This window comes from Cetorhinus maximus, unplaced genomic scaffold (assembly GCF_964194155.1).
Source record: "Cetorhinus maximus unplaced genomic scaffold, sCetMax3.hap1.1 HAP1_SCAFFOLD_2580, whole genome shotgun sequence".
Classification (NCBI taxonomy): domain Eukaryota; kingdom Metazoa; phylum Chordata; class Chondrichthyes; order Lamniformes; family Cetorhinidae; genus Cetorhinus; species Cetorhinus maximus.
This window is the reverse complement of record NW_027598515.1, coordinates 16,328-42,592: the sequence shown is the minus strand read 5'-3', so window position 1 is coordinate 42,592 and position 26,265 is coordinate 16,328. Positions and strand designations below refer to the sequence as shown.

General features: G+C 53.3%; 1 protein-coding gene across 1 annotated transcript; it reads left to right on the top strand.

Annotated features, from left to right (window-relative positions):
- Positions 1–6: 6 nt before the first annotated feature.
- Positions 7–24,646, top strand: LOC144677486 (E3 ubiquitin-protein ligase BRE1A-like). Its single transcript, XM_078537564.1, is given in 18 exon segments — positions 7–87; positions 757–875; positions 1,638–1,784; positions 2,317–2,394; positions 4,097–4,216; positions 5,030–5,209; positions 5,650–5,785; positions 6,161–6,324; positions 7,586–7,935; positions 9,433–9,550; positions 15,389–15,538; positions 17,023–17,125; positions 17,128–17,234; positions 21,113–21,238; positions 22,800–22,904; positions 22,906–22,941; positions 23,359–23,460; positions 24,362–24,646. Coding segments are annotated over 17 exon segments (2,211 nt in total). The 5' UTR covers positions 7–87; positions 757–863; the 3' UTR covers positions 24,539–24,646.
- Positions 24,647–26,265: the final 1,619 nt, after the last annotated feature.

Here is a 26,265-nt window from a genome sequence, read left to right as displayed (position 1 = left end):
CCAGACTGGCCGTGTCCAGCACAGTCGATGTCTTCGAAAAGCTGAGGTTCAGGATCAACCAGCTGGTCGAGTGGGTCACCAGCAAGGGTAAGGAGAGTCCCACACACTCCCCAGCCTAGTGCTGAGCTGATGCCTCACCCCCACCCAGTGTGATACTGAGGACCACACACTCACACACAATCCCCAGCCTAGTGCTGAGCTGATCCCTCACCCCCACCCAGTGTGGTACTGAGGACCACACGCTCACACTCAATCGCCAGCCTAGTGCTGAGCTGAAGCCTTAACCCCACCCAGTGTGGTACTGAGGACCACACACTCACACTCAATCGCCAGCCTAGTGCTGAGCTGATCCCTCACTCCCACCCAGTGTGGTACTGAGGACCACACACTCACACTCGATCCCCAGCCTAGTGCTGAGCTGGTCTGATCCCTCACCCCGGCCCCCATTAAGTACTGAGGATTACCCCCCCAGACCCTGTGTTTAAACTTGTGACTGTTCAGGGTTCCCCCCAGACCCTGTGTTTAAACTTGTGACTATTCAGGGTTCCCCCCCAGACCCTGTGTTTAAACTTGAGACTGTTCAGGGTTCCCACCAGACCCTGTGTTTAAACTTGTGACTATTCAGGGTTCCCCCCCAGACCCTGTGTTTAAACTTGAGACTGTTCAGGGTTCCCACCAGACCCTGTGTTTAAACTTGTGACTGTTCAGGGTTCCCCCCAGACCCTGTGTTTAAACTTGTGACTGTTCACTACCCAGGTTCGCCCCAGCTGGAAGAGGCATTGAGGGAGCTGAACTCACTCTTGTTGAGGGAGAACCAGAGGCTGCTGGAGCTGACCGACTTCCTCCGAGAGAAACATCATAAAATGTCACAGGAGGCAAGGATGGGGCAGATGGGGATGTATCTGGGAGGGGAGGGGAAGGGCTGATGAGATGCTTGGGCCAGGAGGTGGGGAGTGAGTGTGGACCGGAGGTCGTGGAGCCCAGGAGGCAACAGTGTGAGAGAGAGGGATGGGAGTGTGTGAGAGGGGTGCGTGGAGAGGTGGGGTGCCGGGATGTGGGAGGGGCTGAGGCCGGGAGACACGGCGAGGAGGAGGGACAGGGACTGGGGAGGTGGGGGGGGTGCGGTGGGGTTTGGGAGGAGGCGGTGTGGGAGGGGGTCGGGGACTGGGGAGTAGGAGGGGCTGGGGCCTGGGTGAAGGACGAGGGAGAGACGATGACGATTACGTGAGGGTTCAAGAGGACACTTGGTCCAGGAGCCTGAATCCACCCCATGTGCTGAAAAATCCGTTCTCAGATCTGTTATTTGTTGTTTCTTGGGATCTCTCCCCTGCACCAATGAATTAATCAAACTATGATGATCCCTCTCTTCTCCCCCCTCCCTCTCTTCTCCCCCCTCCCTCCCTCTCCCCCCTCCCTCCCTCTCCCCCCTCCCCCCCCCACTCTTCCCCCCCCTCAAACTCCTCTCACTCGCTCCCCCGACCTCCTCTCCTCTTTGTCTCTAAATCCCCTCCCCTGCCCTCCCAATCTCTCCCTTCCCTCCTCTACTACTCCCCGTCCCGATGTCCCTTCCTTTCCCCCTCTATCTCCCTCCCCACTGCCTCCTGTCCCCATCTATCTCCCACTCTCCGCGCCCTCAGTTCTCGGAGCTCCAGACGAAGCTGGAGGAGGCAGAGAGCCGCCTGTCAGACATGCAGACCACAATTGAGGATCTGCAGTGGGACACGGACAAGATTCGCAAACGGGAGCAGAGACTCAACAGGCACCTGGTGGAGGTGCTGGAGCGGGTGAGCAAGAGGCCGGACTAGATACAGTGCAAGGGGAATGGAGTTATACCCTGACAGTGAGTCCCCCACTTTATACCCAGTGTCAGCAGGTACAGCACAGAGTAAAGCACCCTCTACCCTGACCCCATCAAACACTCTCAGGGCAGGTACAGCACGGGATTAGATACAGAGTAAAGCTCCCTCTACACTGTCCCATCAAACACTCCCAGGGCAGGTACAGCACGGGTTAGATACAGAGTAAAGCTCCCTCTACACTGTCCCATCAAACACTCCCAGGACAGGTACAGCACGGGGTTAGATACAGAGTAAAGCTCCCTCTACACTGTCCCCATCAAACACTCCCAGGACAGGTATAGCACGGGGTTAGATACAGAGTAAAGCTCCCTCTACACTGTCCCATCAAACACTCCCAGGACAGGTACAGCACGGGGTTAGATACAGAGTAAAGCTCCCTCTACACTGTCCCCATCCAACACTCCAGGACAGGTACAGCACAGGGTTATTGTTACTCTCTCTCTCTTATCTGTTCCAGGTGAAATCGAAAGGTTACAAGGTTTATGGGGGATCGAGTAATCTCTACGGCGGGACAGTGACCATCAACGCGAGGAAGGTATTGCTGATTGCTGCCGCTGTGAGACTGGGAGAGCCAGCGCTGGGTGGGGGTGTATCATGGTTTGTCGGTGTGGTGGGGAGGTGTGCAGGGGGAACGTGTGGGCTTGGTGATTCTGAAGGCACTTGCTCTGTCAAAGCTCCACTTTACTCCCCATCTCTGACAATCACGTTGGTTCCTTCAAGTGTGTTCCTTAGAATTAACCTGGGTGTGCCAACACTGACCCAACAGCGCTCTCACTCTGAATAATTCATCCCAGTGCAGAATTAGACAGTGCAGAAGGAGGCCATTCGATCCATCATGTCTGTGCTGGCTCTTTGAAAGACCTATTCATTTCGTCCCACTCTCCCCTGCAGAAATTTTCCACCCAAGGATTTATCCAATTCCTTTTTAAAAGTCATTATTGAATCTGCTCCCACCGTCCTCTCAGGCAGCACGTTCCAGGTCACAACAACTCGATGTGTAAAAACATTTCTCCTCATCTCGCTCCTCCGGTTTCTTTGCTAATTATCTTCAATCTGTTTAATGGTTACTGATCCTCCTGCCACTGCAATCACTTTCTCCTTGTGTACTCGATCAAATCCCTTCACGATTTTGAACAGATTAATTCAACCCCCTCTTAACCTTCTCTGCCCCAAGGAGAACAATCCCAGCTTCTCTCCACATTAGCTGGTGTCCCTCATCCCTGGTACCATTCTAGTAAATCTCCTCTGCACCCTCTCCAAGGCCCTGACAGCCTTTCTAAAGTGTGGAGCCCAGAATTGGTCACATTCCTGCTGCTGGGGTCTAACCAGAGATTTATAAAAGTTCCGCAGAATTTCCCTGCTTAAAAAAAACACCCGTTGTCCAGAATAATTTTTCATCAGCTCAGTCAGCTTGTCCTGCCGCCTTAAAGTCTGTGTAAAACGCCCCCAGTTTCAGATTTACTGACACTAACAGTACTGAGGGAGTGCTGCACTGTCAGAGGGTCAGTACTGAGGGAGTGCAGCACTGTCAGAGGGTCAGTACTGAGGGAGTGCAGCACTGTCAGAGGGTTAGTACTGAGGGAGTGCTGCGCTGTCAGAGGGTCAGTACTGAGGGAGTGCTGCACTGTCAGAGGGTCAGTGCTGAGGGAGTGCAGCACTGTCAGAGGGTCAGTACTGAGGGAGTGCAGCACTGTCAGAGGGTTAGTACTGAGGGAGTGCTGTGCTGTCAGAGGGTCAGTACTGAGGGAGTGCAGCACTGTCAGGGTCAGTACTGAGGGAGTGCAGCACTGTCAGAGGGTCAGTACTGAGGGAGTGCAGCACTGTCAGAGGGTCAGTACTGAGGGAGTGCAGCACTGTCAGAGGGTCAGTACTGAGGGAGTGCAGCACTGTCAGAGGGTCAGTAGTGAGGGAGTGCAGCACTGTCAGAGGGTCAGTACTGAGGGAGTGCAGCACTGTCAGAGGGTCAGTACTGAGGGAGTGCAGCACTGTCAGAGGGTCAGTAGTGAGGGAGTGCAGCACTGTCAGAGGGTCAGTACTGAGGGAGTGCAGCACTGTCAGAGGGTCAGTACTGAGGGAGTGCAGCACTGTCAGAGGGTCAGTACTGAGGGAGTGCAGCACTGTCAGAGGGACAGTATTGAGGGAGTGCAGCACTGTCAGAGGGACAGTATTGAGGGAGTGCAGCACTGTCAGAGGGGACAGTTTCTTTGGGTGATCTTGTAACTGTTTGTTCCCTATAGTTTGAAGAGATGAACTCTGACCTGGAAGAGAACAAGGAGCTGGCATTGAACCGTCTCTCAGAACTGGAGAAGATGCGACAAGATCTCCAGCTGGTTACCGGGGACAACGAGAAGCTGAGGGTGACTTCATACCCCTTTCCCCGCTAACCTCCCTCTCCCTTTGAACTCCCTCCCCTTGATCTCTCTCTCTCAACTCCTCTTGCCACCCGCATCCTCCCTTTCTCTGTCAACCCGCCCCCCCCCCTCCCTTCTCTCTCCTCCTCCCTCCCCAGGATCCCCTCAGTACCTTTCAGACTCTCACCTATTCACTCCTCCCTCCCAGCTCCTTGAAAGGTGGAATTAGCTCGAAGGGCTGAATGGCCTCCAGTTCATGTGTAACAGGTTCAAAAAGCTGAATACAAACACACAAATGTACCAAATAGGAACACTCTACCCCTTGAGCCTGCTCCACCATTCAATAAGGTCATGGCTGATCTGATGTAACCTCAACCCCACATTCCCGCCTACCCCCGATAACCTTTCACCCCCTTGTCAGTCAAGAATCTAGCTAGCTCTGCCTTAAAAATATTCAATATTCAAAAATACTCTGGTTCCACTGACTTTTGAGGAAGAGAGTTCCAAAAACTCCCTACACTGTAAGAGAATGGCCTTTTCCAGTTCCTGTGTAACAGGTTCGATGGGCTGAATGGCCTCCTCCAGTTCCTGTGTAACAGGTTCGATGGGCTGAATGGCCTCCTCCAGTTCCTGTGTAACAGGTTCGATGGGCTGAATGGCCTCCTCCAGTTCCTCTGTAACAGGTTCGATGGGCTGAATGGCCTCCTCCTGTTCCTGCGTTTGCTCTTATTGGCCAGACATGGTGTGTGACAATGTATCTGTTTCTCTCTCTCTCTCTGGTTAACCCTGTCCTTGTTCACTGCCTCCTCCTCTCCCCAGGATCAGCTGAAGACTCTTGCCAATGAGATGGCGAAGGATTCCCCGGAGTTTCGCTGCCTACAATCCCAGTTCTCCGTGCTTTACAACGAGAGCCTGCAGCTGAAGGCCCAGATGGACGATGCCCGCAACCTGCTCTTTGCCACCCGAACCACGCACCATCGCCAAGTGGAGCAGATGGAGGTGAGAGTGGCCTCTCCCTCCCTTCCCCTCCCAACCTCCGATTCATACCCCTGGCCCCGCCCTCTGTGTGTGGGCCTCAGTGCCACAAACTGGGTATCTGAGATCAGCTGACTGAGCACCAGGCCCGAGATGGAGCATGGCCTTTCTTGCTCTGTGACTTCCCACCTGACAGCTCTAGACAGAGAGAGGTCAGTGTGGGGTCATTGTGTGACCTTGGTGAAGAGAGGGTGAGGGGGTCATTGTGTGACCTTGGTGAAGGAAGGGTGAGGGGTCAATGTGTGACCCTGGTGAAGGAAGGGTGAGGGGTCAATGTGTGACCCTGGTGAAGGAAGGGTGAGGGGTCAATGTGTGACCCTTGTGAAAGAAGGGTGAGGGGTCAATGTGTGACCCTGGTGAAGAGAGGGGTCAATGTGTAACCTGGGCTGCTCTCTGAGTTTCAGGGGGATGAGGTGGGTCTGCAGAAGAAGCTGAGGACGGAGGTGATGCAACTGGAGGACACGCTGGCCCAGGTCCGCAAGGAATATGAAATGCTGCGAATCGAATTCGAGCAAACGCTGGCCGCCAATGAACAAGCAGGTAAGAACGGGGCGGGGGGATGGGGGCGGTGATGGCGAGAGAGCAGGGAGAGGATGGAGGGCGGGAGTGGGGAAGAGGGGACAGAGGAACGGTTGGAAGGAAGAGAGAATGGAGAAAATGATGGAGGAGTGAGGGAATAAAGTGAGGTGGAGGAGGGAAGAAGGGAGTGAAAAAAGGGGAGAGCTGGAGAAGGAAGGGAGTGAATAAAAGGAGAGGTGAAGGAGAGATTCTGAGAGTTGAGCTCAGGACCACACTAGATAAGGCTCTTTCTCCGCACCCCCCACACTTCCGGAAAACACCTCCCTTCCCCTGCTGCATGTAGCCCTCGGGGATAACCTTCACCCAAACCCCAATCTAACTCCTCTTCCTTTTCAGGGCCCATCAACCGGGAAATGCGTCACCTGATCAGCAGCCTCCAGAACCACAACCACCAGCTGAAGGGGGATGTGCAGCGTTATAAACGTCGACTCCGGGACAGCCACACAGAGCTGGCCAAGGTGCGCAGGAAAGTCTGGGAGATGCACAGTGACCTGGGCATGGTGAGTGAGGGAATCGGGGGGAGCTGGGGTGTGGATGTGGAGGGAGGGGGTGGCATTTCTGTACCTTCCTTGCTGGAGAGACAGTCAGGGGAACGGACAGTGCGAGACGAGGGGAGTAAAAATCCAACCATTTGGCCCGTCATATCTGTGCTGACTCTTTGAAGGAACCGTCCAGTTTAATCTCCCAAATGCATCTTTCCCCAGCTGTATCCCTGTAAACTCATCCTGTTCAAATACATGTCCAATTAACTTCGAAAATAGGAGCAGGAGAAGGCCATTCGGCCCTTCGAGCCTGCTCCACCATTCAATATGATCATGGCTGATCCTCTATCTCAACGCCGTACTCCTGCTCTCTCCCCATACCCGTTCCTTCCTCAAACATATTCAGTGACTGGGCCTCCGCAGCCTTCTGGTAGAGAATTCCACAGGTTCACCATCCTCTGAGTGAAGAAGTTCCTCCTCCTCTCAGTCCTAAATGGCCTACCCCGTATCCTGAGACTATGGCCCCTGGTTCTAGACCCACCCAGCCAGAGGAAACATCATCCCTGCATCTAGTCTGTCCATCCGTCAGAATTTTATACCTTCCAATGAGATCCCCTCTCATTCTTCTAAACCCCAGTGAATAGAGGCCTAGTCGGCCCAATCTCTCCTCATACAACAGTCCTGCCCTCCCAGGGATCAGTCTGATGTACCTTTGCTGCCCTCATTCCATGGCAAGGATATGCTTTCTTAGGGCAGTGGAAGCAAATTCAATAATGACTTACCTATCAGGCAGCCTAAACTAGACCATTAACAACCCTTTGTGTAAAAAAAATTATATTCTCCTCATCTCCTGCTCAGGTTCTTGTCTTAATTATTTTCAATCTGTGTCTGACTGACCCTCCTGCCACTGGAAACAATTTCTCCTTATTTACTCTATCAAAACCCTTCCTGATTTTGAACACCTCAATTAAATCTCCTCTTAACCCTCTCTGCTCTAAGGAGAACAATCCCAGCTTCAACCAGTCTCTCCACATTAACTGAGCTCCCTCATCCCTGGGCCCATTCTGGTAAATCTCCTCTCCAGAGCCAGGTGAGATCGGTGAAGCCAGCATAGGCCGGAGCCTGGGCCTTTCCTGACTCCGTACTGGGAGCAGATGAGGTGCGTGGCGGGGTGGGTTTCGGTGTGAGCACTGTTTACATTGACTAACCCCGTCCTTGCCGAAAGTGAATTCTAACCCGCACCCCCCCCCCACCCCCAACTTTCCTATTCCTCTTCCAGGTCCGATCACGGGGAGCCAGCGGATCACAGCTTCAGGCCGGAGCCGAGCCGGTCAAGGAGGAACCTCCGGAGGTCAAGCAGGAGCCTGAGGAAGCCGGCAGCAAGAGGGAGAAAGAGGAGGCTGAGGCAGCCAAGGCCAGAAAACAGCAACAAGAGGAGGAGAAAGAAAAAGAGCGGGAGCGAGAGAGACGGGAGAAGGAGAGGGAGAGGGCCAGGGAAAAGGGGAGAGAGAAAGAGGCAGAGAAGGAGCGAGAGAAAGACAAGGCGGAGAAGGAGAGAGAGAGGAGCAAACCTGAAGATGCCAAGAAGAAGGAGGCGGAGATGGTCAAACAGCTCCGAGGGGAACTGAAGTAAGTTAATGGTTGTAGATTCTATATATGAACCGTGTGCAGTGCTCCAAGTGTGGAATAGCCAAGCTATATGGAGACTAGAACTTTATTTATTCGTTCATGCGACCCTAATGCCCTTGAGAAGGTGATGGTGAGCCGCTTTCTTGAACCACTGCAGTCCATGTGGTGTAGGTACACCCACTGTGCTGTTGGGGAGGGAGTTCCAGGATTTTGACCCAGTGACAGTGAAGGAATGGCGATATATTTCCAAGTCAGGATGGTGAGTGATTTGGAGGGGAACTTCCAGGTGGTGGTGTTCCCATGTGTCTGCTGCCCTTGTCCTTCTAGGTGGTAGAGGTTGTGGGTTTGCAAGGTGCTGTCTAAGGAGACTTGGTGAGTTTCTGCAGTGCACCTTGTAGATGGCACACACTGCTGCTACTGTGCATCAGTGGTGGAGGGAGTGAATTTTGGAGGTTGTGGATGGGATGCTGATCGAGCAGGCTGCTTTGTCTTGGACGGTGTCGAGCTTCTTGAGTGTTGTTGGAGCTGCACTCATCCAGGCAAGTGGGAGTATTCCATCTCACTCCTGACAATGATGGACAGGCTTTGGGGTGTCAGGAGGTGAGTTCCTTGCCAAAGAATTCCCAGCCTCTAACTTGCGCTTGTAGCCACAGTATTTATATGACTGGTCCAGTTCAGTTTCTGGTTAATGGTTAACCCCCCAAGGTGTTGATTGTGAGGGATTCAGCGATGGTACTGCCAATGAATGACAAGGGGAGACGGTCAGATTCTCTCTTGTTGGATACTGTGATTGCCTGGCACTTGTGTGATACAAAGGTTAAATGTACAGAGTGCTTCAAGTATGGTCTAACCAAGGTATATGGAGACCAGTTATGTGCAGTGTTCCAAGTGTGGCCTAACTAAGGTATACGGAAACCAGAACGATATACAGTACTAAAAGCGTAGAATAACCAAGGTACATGGAAAGCAAAACTGTGCACGGTGTTCCAAGTGTGGAATAACCCGGGGATATGGAGACTGGAATTGTGTACAGTGTTCTAAATGTGGAATATCTGAAGTCTGACACGAGGTTTTTGAACATTGTGGACTTTCACCCCCTCTTTGTTCCCCAACTTAACTCATTCATGGGATGTGGGTGTCATTGACAAGACCAGCATTTATTATCCTTGAGAACCTCTTGAATACAACTGAGTGACTGGGTCCATTTCAGGGGAGCAGTTAAAGAATCAGCCATGTTGATGTGGGTTTTGAGTGACAGGTAAAGGCAGCAGATTTCCTTATTGAACCAATGGGTCTTTATCACAGTCCGGTAGTCGCCATTCGTGAGACGAGCTTTTAATTTAATGATCTGAATTTAAATCCCTCTCTCTCCACCTGCCTCCCCCCCCCCACCGGCTGCTGTAGTTCGATTTGAACTCGTGTCTTTGGGATTAGCTTAGTGCCTCTGGACTGCTAGTCCAGCAACCTAACCACTGTGCTACCATTCCTTGTCCACAGGAGAGCTCAGGAGAGCCAGAAGGAGATGAAACTCTTGTTGGACATGTACCGTTCATCACCAAAGGAGCAGCGAGACAAAGTTCAACTGATGGCATCGGAGAAGAGGGCGAAAGCGGAGGTGAGGGCAAGAGGGTGGACAAGGGTCATTGTGGTGGGTGGAGGGGGACAACCTGAATGTCTAGCTGCATATGGGCACAACTGCTTCACTAACTGAGGAGTTGCGAATGGTGCTGAACATTGTGCAATCATCAGCGAACATCCCCACTTCTGACCTTATACAGGGAAGGTCATAGATGAAGCAGCTGATGATGGCTGGGCCGAGGACACTACCCTGCGGAACTCCTGCAGTGATGTCCTGGAGCTGAGATGATTGACCAACAACCCGTTTCCCCCTGATTCCCATTGACTCCAGTTTTGCTAGGGCTCCTTGATGCCTCGCTCGGTCAAATACAGCCTTGCTATCAAGGGCAGTCACTCTCACCTCACCTCGGGAGTTCAGCTGCTTGTCCATGTTTGGACCAAAGCTGCAGTGAGGTCAGGAGCTGAGTGACCCTAGCAGAACCCAAACTGAGCATCAAGTGAGCAGGTCATTGCTGAGTAAGTGCCGCTTAATAACACTGCTGACAGCACTTTTCTTTTGTCCATCCATGGGATGTGGGTTTCGCTGGCTGGGCCAGCATTTATTGCCCATCCCTAGTTGCCCTTGAGAAGTTGGTGGTGAGCTGCCTTCTTGAACCACATGCAGTCCATGTGGTTTGGTACACCCACAGTGCTGTTAGGGAGGGAGTTCCAGGATTTTGTCAAAGCAACAGTAAAGGAACGACGATATATTTCCAAGCCAGGATGGTGAGTGGCTTGGAGGGGAGTTGCAGGTGGTGGTGTTCCCATGTGTCTGCTGCCCTTGTCCTTCTAGATGGTAGAAATCGTGGGTTTGGAAGGTGCCTAAGGAACCTTGGTGAGTTCCTGCAGTGCATCTTGTAGATGGTACACACTGCTTTCCATCACTTTACTGATGGTCAAGAGTCGACTGGTGTTTGGCCGGGTTGGATTTGTCCTGCATTTTGTGCACAGGACATACCTGGGCAATTTTCCACATTGCCGGCCAGATGCCAGTGTTGTAGCTGTACTGGAACAGCTTGGCTAGGGGTGCAGCTAGTTCAGGGTAGATGCTGAGAGGCTGTTTTCCCCCCCCCAGCTGGAGAGTCTAGAACGAGGGTCACAGGCTCAGGATACAGGGTCGGACATTTTGAACTGAGATGAGGAGGAATTTCTTCACTCGGAGGGTGGTGACTCTTTGGAGTTCTCCACCCCGGAGGGCTGTGGATGTCCAGTCATTGAATATGTTCAAGAGAGAGATTCTCGGGCACTGAGGGAATCGAGGGATAGTGTGGGTGTTTTGGGTTGAGGTTGACGATCAGCCGCGAGTATCGGTGACCACCCTGTATTTTCAGCTTCTAGTTTTGGATTCCCACACAACTCGTAATGTTGTGTCCGCATTGAGCCAATCGAAACCATTCATCATTTTAAAGGCCCCTATCGGATCACCTCTCAGTCTTCTCTTATCGAAAGATAAAAGCTCCAGCCTGTTTAATCTTTCCCATTGCTGCAATCTCTCAGTTCTGCTACTAGACTATGAATTATATTCACACTTTGCCCGGTGCTTCTACCTTCTTTGTATCGCATGGAGACAGAGCTGCACACACGAACTGAGGGGCCTGGTCAGGGTGGATGCGAAGGGGATGTTTCCTCTTGTGCAGGAATCTAGAACTAGGGGTCACTGTTTAAAAGTGAGGGGTCGCCCCTTTAAGACAGAGGTGAGGAGAATTTTTTTTCTTTCAGAGGGTCGTGAGGCTTTGGAATTCTCGAAAGGTGGTTGAAGCAGAGTCTTTGAATATTTTTAAGGCAGAGGTAGATAATTTCTTGCTGAGCAAGGGGGTGAAAGGCTGTCAAGAGTAGGCAGGAATATGAAGTTAAAATCAGACCAGCCATGATCTTATTGAATGGCGGAGCAGGCTTGAGGGGCCGAGTGGTCTAGTCCTGCTCCTAATTCGTGTATTTGTTTGTGTGCAGCCTGAACAGTCTCCTGGTCAAGTTTAACTCCCCTAAAGACGTGGTCTGCCAGTCAGGGACCCTGTTTAAAGAGGGAGTATCACGCCATCAGGGACCCTGTTTAAAGAGGGAGTCTCTCTCCGTCAGGGACCCTGTTTAAAGAGGGAGTCTCTCTCCGTCAGGCACCCTGTTTAAAGAGGGAGTCTCTCTCCTTCAGGGACCCTGTTTAAAGAGGGAGTCTCTCTCCGTCAGGGACCCTGTTTAAAGAGGGAGTCTCTCTCCGTCAGGGATCCTGTTTAAAGAGGGAGTCTCTCTCCGTCAGGGACCCTGTTTAAAGAGGGAGTCTCTCTCCGTCAGGGACCCTGTTTAAAGAGGGAGTCTCTCTCCGTCAGGGACCCTGTTTAAAGAGGGAGTCTCTCTCCGTCAGGGACCCTGTTTAAAGAGGGAGTCTCTCTCCGTCAGGGACCCTGTTTAAAGAGGGAGTCTCTCTCCGTCAGGGACCCTGTTTAAAGAGGGAGTCTCTCTCCGTCAGGGACCCTGTTTAAAGAGGGAGTCTCTCTCCGTCAGGGACCCTGTTTAAAGAGGAAGTCTCTCTCCGTCAGGGACCCTGTTTAAAGAGGGAGTCTCTCTCCGTCAGGGACCCTGTTTAAAGAAGGAGTCTCTCTCCGTCAGGGACCCTGTTTAAAGAGGAAGTCTCTCTCCGTAAGGGACCCTGTTTAAAGAGGGAGTCTCTCTCCGTCAGGGACCCTGTTTAAAGAAGGAGTCTCTCTCCGTCAGGGACCCTGTTTAAAGAAGGAGTCTCTCTCCGTCAGGGACCCTGTTTAAGGAGGGAGTCTCTCTCCGTCAGGGACCCTGTTTAAAGAGGGAGTTACTCTCCGTCAGGGACCCTGTTTAAAGAGGGAGTCTCTCTCCGTCAGGGACCCTGTTTAAAGAGGGAGTCTCTCTCCGTCAGGGACCCTGTTTAAAGAGGGAGTCTCTCTCCGTCAGGGACCCTGTTTAAAGAGGGAGTCTCTCTCCGTCAGGGACCCTGTTTAAAGAGGGAGTTACTCTCCGTCAGGGACCCTGTTTAAAGAGGGAGTCTCTCTCCGTCAGGGACCCTGTTTAAAGAGGGAGTCTCTCTCCGTAAGGGACCCTGTTTAAAGAGGGAGTCTCTCTCCGTCAGGGACCCTGTTTAAAGAGGGAGTCTCTCTCCGTCAGGGACCCTGTTTAAAGAGGGAGTCTCTCTCCGTCAGGGACCCTGTTTAAAGAGGGAGTTACTCTCCGTCAGGGACCCTGTTTAAAGAGGGAGTCTCTCTCCGTCAGGGACCCTGTTTAAAGAGGGAGTCTCTCTCCGTCAGGGACCCTGTTTAAAGAGGGAGTCTCTCTCCGTCAGGGACCCTGTTTAAAGAAGGAGTCTCTCTCCGTCAGGGACCCTGTTTAAAGAGGGAGTCTCTCTCCGTCAGGGACCCTGTTTAAAGAGGGAGTCTCTCTCCGTCAGGGACCCTGTTTAAAGAGGGAGTCTCTCTCCGTCAGGGACCCTGTTTAAAGAGGGAGTCTCTCTCCGTCAGGGACCCTGTTTAAAGAGGAGTCTCTCTCCGTCAGGGACCCTGTTTAAAGAGGGAGTCTCTCTCCGTCAGGGACCCTGTTTAAAGAGGGAGTCTCTCTCCGTCAGGGACCCTGTTTAAAGAAGGAGTCTCTCTCCGTCAGGGACCCTGTTTAAAGAGGAAGTCTCTCTCCGTCAGGGACCCTGTTTAAAGAGGGAGTCTCTCTCCGTCAGGGACCCTGTTTAAAGAGGGAGTCTCTCTCCGTCAGGGACCCTGTTTAAAGAGGGAGTTACTCTCCGTCAGGGACCCTGTTTAAAGAGGGAGTCTCTCTCCGTCAGGGACCCTGTTTAAAGAGGGAGTCTCTCTCCGTCAGGGACCCTGTTTAAAGAGGGAGTCTCTCTCCGTCAGGGACCCTGTTTAAAGAAGGAGTCTCTCTCCGTCAGGGACCCTGTTTAAAGAGGGAGTCTCTCTCCGTAAGGGACCCTGTTTAAAGAGGGAGTCTCTCTCCGTCAGGGACCCTGTTTAAAGAGGGAGTCTCTCTCCGTCAGGGACCCTGTTTAAAGAAGGAGTCTCTCTCCGTCAGGGACCCTGTTTAAAGAGGGAGTCTCTCTCCGTCAGGGACCCTGTTTAAAGAGGGAGTTACTCTCCGTCAGGGACCCTGTTTAAAGAGGGAGTCTCTCTCCGTCAGGGACCCTGTTTAAAGAGGGAGTCTCTCTCCGTCAGGGACCCTGTTTAAAGAGGGAGTCTCTCTCCGTCAGGGACCCTGTTTAAAGAGGGAGTCTCTCTCCGTCAGGGACCCTGTTTAAAGAGGGAGTCTCTCTCCGTCAGGGACCCTGTTTAAAGAGGGAGTCTCTCTCCGTCAGGGACCCTGTTTAAAGAAGGAGTCTCTCTCCGTCAGGGACCCTGTTTAAAGAGGAAGTCTCTCTCCGTCAGGGACCCTGTTTAAAGAGGGAGTCTCTCTCCGTCAGGGACCCTGTTTAAAGAGGGAGTCTCTCTCCGTGGGAACAGGACGGGGTGCTGCAGTGGTTACTATGGGAACAGGACGGGGAGCTGCAGTGGTTACTATGGGAACAGGGCGGGGAGCTGCAGTGGTTACTATGGGAACAGGGCGGGGCACTGCGGTGGTTACTATGGGAACAGGGCGGGGAGCTGCGGTGGTTACTATGGGAACAGGACGGGGAGCTGAGGTGGTTGCTATGGGAACAGGACGGGAAGCTGCGGTGGTTACTGTGGTAACAGGACCTTGGGCTGCGGTGGTTACTATGGGAACAGGGCGGGGAGCTGCGGTGGTTACTATGGGAACAGGACGTTGAGCTGCGGGGGTTACTATGGGAACAGGACGGGGAGCTGCGGCAGTTACTATGGGAACAGGACGTTGAGCTGCAGGGGTTACTATGGGAACAGGACGGGGAGCTGCGGTGGTTGCTATGCGAACAGGACGGGGAGCTGCGGTGGTTGCTATGGGAACAGGACGGGGAGCTGCGGTGGTTACTATGGGAACAGGACGGGGAGCTGCGGTGGTTACTATGGGAACAGGACGGGGAGCTGCGGGGGTTACTATGGGAACAGGACGGGGAACTGCGGTGGTTACTATGGGAACAGGGCGGGGAGCTGCGGTGGTTACTATGGGAACAGGGCGGGGAGCTGCGGTGGTTACTATGGGAACAGGGCGGGGAGCTGCGGTGGTTACTATGGGAACAGGACGTTGAGCTGCGGTGGTTACTATGGTAACAGGACGTTGGGCTGCGGTGGTTACTATGGGAACAGGGCGGGGAGCTGCGGGGGTTACTATGGGAACAGGACGGGGAGCTGCGGTGGTTACTATGGGAACAGGACGGGGATCTGCGGTGGTTACTATGGGAACAGGACGGGGAGCTGCGGTGGTTACTATGGGAACAGGACGGGGAGCTGCGGTGGTTACTATGGGAACAGGACGGGGAGCTGCGGTGGTTACTATGGGAACAGGGCAGAGAGCTGCGGTGGTTACTATGGGAACAGGGCGGGGAGCTGCGGTGGTTACTATGGGAACAGGGCGGGGAGCTGCGGTGGTTACTATGGGAACAGGGCGGGGAGCTGCAGTGGTTACTATGGGAACAGGACGGGGAGCTGCGGTGGTTACTATGGGAACAGGGCGGGGTGCTGCAGTGGTTACTATGGGAACAGGACGGGGTGCTGCGGTGGTTACTATGGGAACAGGGCGGGGAGCTGCGGTGGTTACTATGGGAACAGGGCGGGGAGCTGCAGTGGTTACTGTGGGAACAGGGCGGGGAGCTGGCGTGACCACCGTGGTGATGGGACTGGGAGCCGGGTGGTTACCCTGGGAAAGGGAGAGCCCCCTGCCCCCTCCAGCTCCCTCTCTCTGACCGTCAGTGATCCCGTTCCAGTTGGACAACCTGAGGCAGCGTCTGAAGGAACTGGAGGAGAAGGAGAGACATGAGGGGAAGAAGATCGCAGACGTGGAGGCTCTGCGTCGGATGAAGCTGGTGGACGAGCAGATGGAGCACATGCTCAAAAAAGTTGCCATGGCCAAGCAGGTGAGAGGGTCAGGGTGAAGGGTCAAATCCGAGAAGGAGAGAGCAAGATAGGAGGAGAGTGGAAGAGAGAGAGCGAGATGAGAGAGAGTGAGAAAGAGAGACATGAGGGAGAGAGAGAGACTGGGGGAAGAGAGAGAGAGAGAGACTGGGGGAAGAGAGAGAGAGACGGGGAAGAGAGAGAGAGAGAGAGAGAGACGGGGAGAGAGAGAGAGAGAGAGACGGGGAAGAGAGAGAGAGAGACGGGGAAGAGAGAGAGACAGAGAGACGGGGAAGAGAGAGAGAGAGAGAGACGGGGAAGAGAGAGAGAGAGAGAGAGACGGGGAAGAGAGAGAGAGAGACGGGGAAGAGAGAGAGAGAGACGGGGAAGAGAGAGAGAGACGGGGAAGAGAGAGAGAGACGGGGAGAGAGAGATGAGAGACGGGGAAGAGAGAGAGAGAGAGAGACGGGGAAGAGAGAGCAGAGACGGGGAAGAGAGAGAGAGACGGGGAGAGAGAGACAGAGACGGGGAAGAGGGGGAGAGAGACGGGGAAGAGGGAGAGAGAGAGACGGGGAAGAGGGAGAGAGAGAGAAACGGGGAAGAGAGAGAGAGAGACAGGGAAGAGAGAGAGAGAGAGACGGGGAAGAGAGAGAGAGAGAGACGGGGAAGAGAGAGAGAGAGAGACGGGGAAGAGAGAGAGAGAGAGACGGGGACGGGGAAGAGAGAGAGAGAGAGACGGGGAAGAGAGAGAGAGAGAGACGGGGAAGAGAGAGAGAGAGAGAGACGGGGAAGAGAGAGAGAGAGAGAGACGGGGAAGAGAGAGAGAGAGAGAAACGGGGAAGAGAGAGAGACGGGGAAGAGAGAGAGACGGGGAAGAGAGAGAGACGGGGAAGAGAGAGAGACGGGGAAGAGAGAGAGACGGGGAAGAGAGAGAGACGGGGAAGAGAGAGAGAGACGGGAGAGAGAGAGAGAAGGGGAAGAGAGGGAGAGAGAGACGGGGAAGAGAGAGAGAGAGAGACGGGAAAGAGAGAGAGAGACAGGGATGGGGGTGAGAGGAGCTGACACTGAGACACACGAGCCGTACAGGAGCTGACACTGAGAGACACACGGGCCGTACAGGAGCTGAGACCGAGACACACACGGGCCGTACAGGAGCTGACACTGAGACACACACGGGCTGTACAGGAGCTGAGACACACACATGGGCCGTACAGGAGCTGACACTGAGACACACACGGGCCGTACAGGAGCTGACACTGAGACACACACGGGCCGTACAGGAGCTGACACTGAGACACACACGGGCCGTACAGGAGCTGAGACTGAGACACACACGGGCCGTACAGGAGCTGAGACTGAGACACACACGGGCCGTACAGGAGCTGACACTGAGACACACGCGGGCCGTACAGGAGCTGACACTGAGACACACGCGGGCCGTACAGGAGCTGACACTGTCTCTCTTACTCTCTCCCCACCTCTTGCACTCTGTCTCCCTCTCTCCCAGGAGGAGGAAGCTCTCCTGTCGGAGATGGATGTGACAGGCCAGGCGTTTGAGGACATGCAAGAACAGAATATCCGCCTGATGCAGCAGCTTCGAGAGAAGGATGACCCAACTTCAAGCTGATGTCTGAGCGAATCAAATCCAACCAGATCCACAAACTGCTGAAGGAGGAGAAGGAGGAGCTGGGAGACCAAGTCTTGACCTTAAAAACCCAGGTCGCTGTGACTGACTGTAAAAGGCACCTCTCCCCCTCTTAACATCCCTCCCTCTGTCCCCGTCAACATCCCTCCCTCTGTCCCCATCAACATCCCTCCCTCTGTCCCCATCAACATCCCTCCCTCTGTCCCCATCAACATCCCTCCCTCTGTCCCCCATCAACATCCCTCCCTCTGTCCCCCATCAACATCCCTCCCTCTATCCCCTTCAACATCCCTCCCTTTGTCCCCATCAACATCCCTCCCTCTGTCCCCGTCAACATCCCTCCCTCTGTCCCCATCAACATCCCTCCCTCTGTCCCCATCAACATCCCTCCCTCTGTCCCCATCAACATCCCTCCCTCTGTCCCCATCAACATCCCTCCCTCTGTCCCCCATCAACATCCCTCCCTCTGTCCCCGTCAACATCCCTCCCTCTGTCCCCGTCAACATTCCTCCCTTTGTCCCCATCAACATCCCTCCCTCTGTCCCCATCAACATCCTTCATTCTGTCCCCATCAACATCCCTCCCTCTGTCCCCATCAACATCCCTCCCTCTGTCACCTATGAACATCCCTCCCTCTGTCCCCATCAACATCCCTCCCTCTGTCCCCATCAACAGCCCTCCCTCTGTCCCCATCAACATCCCTCCCTCTGTCCCCATCAACATCCCTCCCTCTGTCCCCATCAACACCCCTCCCTCTGTCCCCATCAACATCCCTCCCTCTGTCCCCATCAACATCCCTCCCTCTGTCCCCATCAACACCCCTCCCTCTGTCCCCATCAACATCCCTCCCTCTGTCCCCATCAACATCCCTCCCTCTGTCCCCATCAACATCCCTCCCTCTGTCCCCCATTAACACCCCTCCCTCTGTCCCCCATTAACATCCCTCCCTCTGTCCCCATTAACATCCCTCCCTCTGTCCCCGTCAACATCCCTCCCTCTGTCCCCGTCAACACCCCTCCCTCTGTCCCCCATGAACATTCATCCCTCCATCTCCCACTAACAACCTTCCCTCCATTCCCCTGTTAACTCTTCCCTCCCACTCTTCTTCTATCCATTTCCCCACACTGTTTTCTCTCTGCTTTGTTCATTCTGTCTTCTCGCTGCCTCTCTCCCTCACTTCTCTTTTCTCTCTCCCTTTCTCTATTCCCTCCTCTCTCTTCTCTACTCCCTCTCTCAATTCTTTCTCTGCTTTCTCTTGTTTTCCCTTTCTCTTTGTTCTCACTCTTCTTTCTTTCTCTTTCAGCTTGTCTCCGCTGTCTCTCAGTCTGTTCTCAATTCTTGTTGTCTTATTCTCCCCGTTCTCTCTCTCCCCACTTCCCCCTCTCCCTGCTTCCCCCTCTCCCGCTCATTTGGTTCTCTCTTCTCAGCCCGTTCTCTTTGTCTCTCTCTCGCTCCATTTTCTCTCTCTCTTTTTTCTCTCTCTCGCTTCATTTTCTCGCTCTCTTGCACTGTTCTCTCGCTCTCTCTCTCTCCTGCTCCGTTCTCTCCCTTGTCCTCCCTCCATTTTCTCTCTCTGTCCCCATTCTCTCTCACTCCGTTCTCTCACTCTCTCTCGCTCGCTCTGTTCTCTCTCTCTCACTCCGTTTCTCTCTCTCTCACTCCGTTTCTCTCTCTCTCACTCCGTTTCTCTCTCTCTCACTCTGTTTCTCTCTCTCTCACTCTGTTTCTCTCTCTCTCACTCTGTTTCTCTCTCTCTCACTCCGTTTCTCTCTCTCTCACTCCGTTTCTCTCTCTCTCACTCCGTTTCTCTCTCTCTCACTCCGTTCTCTCGCTCTCTTGCTCGCTCTGTTCTCTCTCTCACTCCATTTCTTTTCTCTCTCTCTCGCTCGCCCCATTCTCTCTCTCTCTCTCGCTCTGTCCTCTCTCTCTCTCGCTTCATTCTCCCTCCCTTTCTTGCTGTTCTCTCTCTCTCGCTCGCTCCATTCTCTCTCTCTCTCACTCTATTCTCTCTCTCTCTCACTTGCTCCATTCTCCTCTCTCGCTCTGTTCTCTCTCGCTTCATTCTCCCTCCCTTTCTTGCTCTGTTCTCTCTCTCTCTCTCTCTCTCTCTCTCTCTCGCTCCGTCCTCTCTCTCTCGCTCCGTCCTCTCTCTCTCTCGCTCCGTCCTCTCTCTCTCGCTCCGTCCTCTCTCTCTCGCTCCGTCCTCTCTCTCTCTCGCTCCGTCCTCTCTCTCTCTCTCGCTCCGTCCTCTCTCTCTCTCTCTCACTCCGTCCTCTCTCTCTCTCTCTCGCTCCGTCCTCTCTCTCTCCCGCTCCGTCCTCTCTCTCTCCCGCTCCGTCCTCTCTCGCTCTCGCTCCGTCCTCTCTCTCTCTCGCTCTCTCTCTCGCTCCGTCCTCTCTCTCTCTCTCTCTTGCTCCGTCCTCTCTCTCTCTCGCTCCGTCCTCTCTCTCTCTCTCTCTCTCGCTCCGTCCTCTCTCTCTCTCTCTCTCGCTCCGTCCTCTCTCTCTCTCTCTCTCGCTCCGTCCTCTCTCTCTCTCTCTCTCGCTCCGTCCTCTCTCTCTCTCTCTCGCTCCGTCCTCTCTCTCTCGCTCCGTCCTCTCTCTCTCTCTCTCTCGCTCCGTCCTCTCTCTCTCTCTCTCTCGCTCCGTCCTCTCTCTCTCTCTCGCTCCGTCCTCTCTCTCTCTCTCTCTCTCGCTCCGTCCTCTCTCTCTCTCGCTCCGTCCTCTCTCTCTCTCGCTCCGTCCTCTCTCTCTCTCGCTCCGTCCTTTCTCTCTCTCTCTCTCTCGCTCCGTCCTCTCTCTCTCTCGCTTCGTTCTCCTTCCCTTTCTCACTCCGTTCTCTCTCTCTCCCTTTCACACTCCATTTTGTCTGTCTCTCGCTCCATTCTCGCTCTCTCGCTCTGTTCTCTCTCTCTCGCTCCGTTCTCTCTCTTGCTCTATTTTCTTTCTCCCCCCACTCTCTCTCTCTCTCTCTTCTCCCTCTGCCATTGGTGTACATGTCCATAGATCCCTGAAGGCAGCAGCACAGGTAGATAAGGTGGTTAAGAAGGCATATGGGGTATTTGCCTTTATTAGGCGAGGCATAGAATATAAGAGCAGGGAGGTTATGTTGGAGCTGTATAAAACGCTGGTTAGGCCACAGCTGGAGTAGTGTGTGCTGTTCTGGCTGCCACACTGTAGGGAGGATGTGAACACACTGGAACCTGGAACACACTGCCTGAGGGGGTGGTTGAGGCAGGAACCCTCACAACATTTAAAAAGTATTTAGATGAGCACTTGAAAACGCTGGAGAAGGTGCAGAGGAGATTCACCAGGATGTTGCCTGGGCTGGAGTGTTTTAGCTATGAAGAGAGACTGGATAGGCTAGGGTTGTTTTCCTTAGAGCAGAGAAGGCTGAGTGGTAACCTGATAGAGGTATACAAAATTATAAGGGGCATATTTAGGGTAGATTATGAAGAAACTTTTCCCCTTAGTGGAGGTGTCAATAACCAGGGGGCATAGATTTAAGGTAAGGGGCAGGAGATTTAGAGGGGATTTGAAGAAAAAGTTTTTCACCCAGAGGGTGGTTGGAACACACTACCTGAGGGGGTGGTAGAGGCAGGAACCCTCACAACATTTATGAAGTATTTAGATGAGCATTGAAACCCCATGGCATACAGGGCTATGGGCCAAGTGCTGGAAAATGGGATTAGAATAGCTAGGTGCTTGATGGGCAGCAGGGACATGATGGGCCTAAGGGCTGTTTCTGTGCTGTATAACTCTATGACTCTATGATTACTCCCTCCCTCTTTGTTCTCTGTTTTCTTTGTCTCTCTCCTATATGTTTTCTCTCACTCTTTTTCTATTTTCTCACTTTCTCTTTCTTGCACCTTTGCTCACTCAGTTTTGCTGTGTTGTTTCTCTCCCTCTCTCTGACCTCACTCTCCATTCCCTCTTTCTCTCTCCCTCTCTAGGTCGATGCGCAGCTCCAGGTTGTGAAGAAGTTAGAGGAAAAGGAACAGTTACTACAGACTAACCTCACGGCCATTGAAAAGGAGCTGTCACTTCGCACCCAGACCCTAGACATGCACAAACGCAAGGTGAGAGGGGAGGGTGGTGAGAGGCCGGGACCCAGAGCCTGCTCTACTCCAAGGCTGCGCAAGTCAAAATCTGGAGAGACTCCCAGGGGACGGGAGTTCCTGATGGAGATCAATTCTTACACACAAGCTTTAGTGCAATTGCCCCATGTTCATAGTTACTTGTGTCTCTCTATCTCTCTGCCACTCATTCCCTCCCTCTTACGCTCCTGCTCTCGCCATCTCTCTCTCCCTTACTTCCTTTCTCTCTTTCCCTCTCCCTTTGTTCCCGCTCTCCCTCCCCTCTCTCTATCACCCTTTCTCCACATTCCGCTCTTCCTCATTCCCCCATCTCCCTCTCTCTCTGTCCCTTGCTCGCTCTCTCCCTCCTGTCTCTCCCTTGTTTCCCTTCTCTCTCTCTCCCTACCCCCACCCATCCCTCCCTCATTCACTCTCGCCACCCCCCCCTGCCCCTTCTCTGTCTCGTTCCCTCTCTCTTTCTCTAACTCTCTCCCACTCTCGTCCCATCTCTCCCTCCGGCTGTGCCTCTTTCTCCCTCCCTCCCCCTCGCTCCTTCCCTCTTACATTCCTGCTCTTCCCATCTCTCTCTCCCTCCCCCTCCCTCTCTCCATTGCTTCCTTTCTCTTTCTTTCTCTATATCTCCCCATCTCCTTGTTCCCCACCCTTTCCTCTCCCTCCCCCTCCTCTCTACCACCCTCTCTCCACATCTCACTCTTCCTTGTTCCCCCTCTATCTCACTCTCTCTTTCCCTTGCTGCTTCTCTCTCTCTCTCTCTCTCTCTCCCATCTCTCCCTTGTTTCCCCCCCTCTCTCCCTCTCCTCCTCTCTCTCTATCTTCCCCTCTATCCCTTGTTCCCTTTCTCCACCCTTCCCCTCTCTGGTCTCATTTTCCCTCTCTTTCCCTAACTCTCTGCCTCTTGTCCCATCTCCCTCTCGTTCCCTCTCTCCCTTGTTCCTGTTCTGCCTCACTCCCGCTCTGCTTCTCTCTCCCTCGTTCCCTCCCTCTCCCACCCTCTCTCTCTCTCTAACTCCCTCCCTCTCCACCTCCCTCTCTCTCTCCCTCCCTCTCTCTCCCTCCCTCTCTCTCTACCCCCCCTCTGACTCTACCTCCCTCTCTCTGTAACTCCCTCTCTCTCCCCCTACCTCCTGCCCTCTCTCTACCTCCCTCCTACTCTCTCTCCTTTCCTCTCTCGCTCCTTCCCTCTCTCTCTCTACCTCCCTCTCTCTCTCTACCTCCCTCTCTCCCTCTCTCTCTACCTCCCTCTCTCTCTCTCTACCTCCCTCTCTCTCTCTACCTCCCTCTCTCTCTCTACCTCCCTCTCTCTCTCTCTACCTCCCTCTCTCTCTCTCTACCTCCCTCTCTCTCTCTACCTCTCTCTCTCTCTCTCTCTACCTCCCCCTCTCTCTCTCTCTACCTCCCCCTCTCTCTCTCTCTCTACCTCCCTCTCTCTCTCTCTAACTCTACCTCCATCCTTCCCTCCCTCTCTCTCTCTCTACCTTCTTCCATCTCTCTCCACCTCCATCACTCTCCACCTTCCTCCCCCCCTCCTCCCCCACCCACTCAGGCAGTGGAAGCTGCCCAGCTCGCTGAAGATCTGAAGGTGCAGGTTGAGGCGGATCAGAAGAAATTGTCGGAGGTTCAGAACAACATCATCGAGGGCAGCGTGGCCCCGAGAGAAAGAAACCTTCAACTACAAGCGAGCACAGGTAGGTGACCGTGGAGAGAGTTTCTGAGACAATTATAACCCAGCGTCAGTATTATGAACACCCAGGGCATGAACAGCATGGGGTTAGATACAGAGTAGAGCCCCCTCTACACTGTCCCATCAAACACTCCCAGGACAGATACAGCACAGGGTTAGATACAGAGTAGAGCCCCCTCTACACTGTCCCATCAAATACTCCTTGGACAGATACAGCACGGGGTTAGATACAGAGTAAAGCTCCCTCTACACTGTCCCATCAAACACTCCCAGGACAGGTACAGCACGGGGTTAGATACAGAGTAAAGTTTCCTCTACACTGACCCAGCAGTGAGGAGTGAGGGTGATTTGTCCGGGTCTGACGAACCCCCAGACAGAGCGCGATGCCTTTCCTGATGCCTCCCCTTCTCTCGGGTTTCAGGAAGACATCTCGAAGCTGCGTCGCAAGCTGGAGCGACAGAAAAAGCCAGAAATGTTCACCAACTGTGACGAGATCCTGATGGAGGAGATCAAAGATTACAAGGTGAGTGATTTGACCCGGGGAGGGGACACTGGTGTGGGGGCAGGGATGGTGGGGGCGGTGGAGTGTGGAAGGGGGGGGATTTGGTGGATGGATCCACATTCCGGGAGCAGCAGGCTGTCGACTCGGTCCACATACTGGGATGCGGGGGATCCCAATTCCCCCCATACACTGGGCGGAGGGGGGTGCAATCCTTCAAATCCATGTGCCGGGGGAGGAGGGATTGTGAACGTATCACCTGATAAGCTGATATACCAGCGACTGGGTGGAGAGTTGGATTTGGTCCATGTTCTGAGGTATCCGGATCAATCCGTCTTCCGTGGAGCGAGTTGGATCAGTCCACATCCCTAGCGGGTCGGGGGTGGAAGGGGGCTAGGCTGGATCAGCCCATATTCTTTATATGGGAGGGACTGGATCAATCAATTTTAAGGGGATGGGGGTGCGTTAAGCACTTGGACAAAGCCAGTCCATTTTTATGCCAATGTGTTGGTGGGGGTGGATCCCGGATCAGTCCATATTCCAGGGCGTGTGCGGAATGTTAAGCATTTAGGCGGACCAGTTCATTCCTTTTAGTTGGGGGGTGGGGGAGTTGGGTGGGTCTACTATCTGGGGTGGGGGGATGGGAAGTGTTACTGGGGGAGAGGAGAGTAGGAGCAGTCCATTTTTCGGCGGTTAGAATGGGACTAATTCGTTGACTTGGTTTTTGGGGTGGAGACAGACTGGTCCATTTTCAAAGGGATTGGTGCTTTTCAGATGGGACGGAGACATTTTTTCTGGTGAAATGGTGGGGGTGGGGCAGGTTGGGGTGCAGGGCAGTGGGGCAAGGGAGGGGGGCTGTTATGTCATTGGCGGTTAAATCTCACCTTGTGTTTCTCTCTCTCTCTCCCCCCCTCTCCGGGGACAGGCCAAGCTGACCTGTCCCTGCTGTAACATGAGGAAGAAGGACGCCGTGCTGACCAAGTGTTTCCACGTCTTCTGCTTCGAGTGCGTCAAGACCCGTTACGACACGCGACAGCGCAAGTGCCCCAAGTGCAACGCTGCCTTCGGGGCCAATGACTTCCACCGGATCTACATTGGCTGAGAGAGGCCCCTCCCCCAACCTGTCAAGGACTGTTGCCGTGACGACCTCTTCCTCCCCCCGCCCCAATGCCCTGTTAGCGTGGGAGGACGTCAGCGGTGGGAGGGGTGTGTGGTGGGGGATGGGGGGCGGGGAGTGGTGTTTGTTGCTGATGGGCTGTAGATTTTCTGCTTGAAATGTTGACATTGGGAATAAACATGTGGATCGGGAAGCGATGCCTGGGGCCTGTTTGTATCAGTCACGTTGCTGCTCTTTTGACACTTGAGTCCCCCGAGAGTCGTCTCCTGTTCCTACCCCCATTCTAAATGTGATCTATATCGTCGTTCCTCCACTGTTGCTGGGTCAAAAGCCTGGATCTCCCTCCCAAACAGCACTGCGGGTGTACCTACACCACATGGACTGCAGCGGCTCACCACCGCTTTCTCAAGGGGCAATTAGGGATGGGCAGTAAATGCTGGCCTAGCCAGCGACACCCACATCCCATGAACGAATACAATAAAACTCCATGTGGCTCCAGTAATAAGCTAGAAATTGTAACCCTTGAGGTCCTGTTCTTTAATTTAGCTCCTGGTTTCTGATACTCTCCAAACGGGACCTCTTGTCAATTTTTTTTCCCAATATTGTTGGTTCCAACATGGATTGTAACTGGGACCTCTCCCCACCTCTCCGCTATCCAGAATCTCAGAATTGTTACAACACAGAAGGGGGCCATTCGGCCCATCGTCTGCACTGGCTCTCCAAATGAGCAGGCTCACTTAGTGCTATTCTCCAGCCTTCTCCCTGTAACCCTGCACAGTCTTCCTTTTCAGATAACAGTCTAATTCCCTTTTGAATGCCTCGATTGAACCTGCCGCCCGCCACACTCTCAGGCAGAGCATTCCAGAACCTGATCGCTCGCTGTGTTTAAACGTTTCTCATGTCGCTTTTGGTTTTTTTTTTGCCGTTACTTTAAATCTGTTTCCTCTCGTTATTGACCCTTTCACAAGTGAGAACAGTTTCTCCTTATCTACTTAGCCCAGACCTCTCGTGATTCTGAATACCTCTATCAGATCTCCTCTCAGCCTTCTCTTTCAGGAAAACAGTCCCAACTTCTCCAATCTATCTACATAACTGAAGGCCCTCATCCCTGGAACCATTCTCATTAATCTTTTCTGCACCCTCTGCAATGTATTCACATTCTCCCCAAAGGGCGCAATACTCCAGCTGAGGCTGAACTAGTGTCTCATCCAAGCTTAACCTAACCTCCCTGCTCTTGTACTCTGTCTCTATAACAAAGCCTAGATACTGTATGCTTTATTAACTGCCCTCTCAACCTGTCCTACCACCTTCAGTGATTTATACACATATACATCCAGGTCTCTCCGCTTCTCCGCCCCCTTTTAGAGTTATACCCTTTATTTTATACTGTCTCTCCTGGTTGTTCTTGCCAAATTGAATCACTTCATATTTCTCCGCATTGAACTTCATCTGCCACTTGTCTGCCCACTCCACCAACTTGGCCTATGTCCTTTTGAAACTCTACACCATCTTCCTTGCAGTTCACAATGTTCCCCATGCTTCTGAGTTTCGTATCACCTGCAAACTTTGAAATCATGCCCTGGAACACCACAGTCTGGGTCATTAATATATATCAGGAAAAGCAAGGGTCCCAACACCGAACCCTGGGGAACTTCACTACAAAGCCTGCCTCCAGGCCGAAAAAATATCCATTAACTACCGTTCTGTTTCCT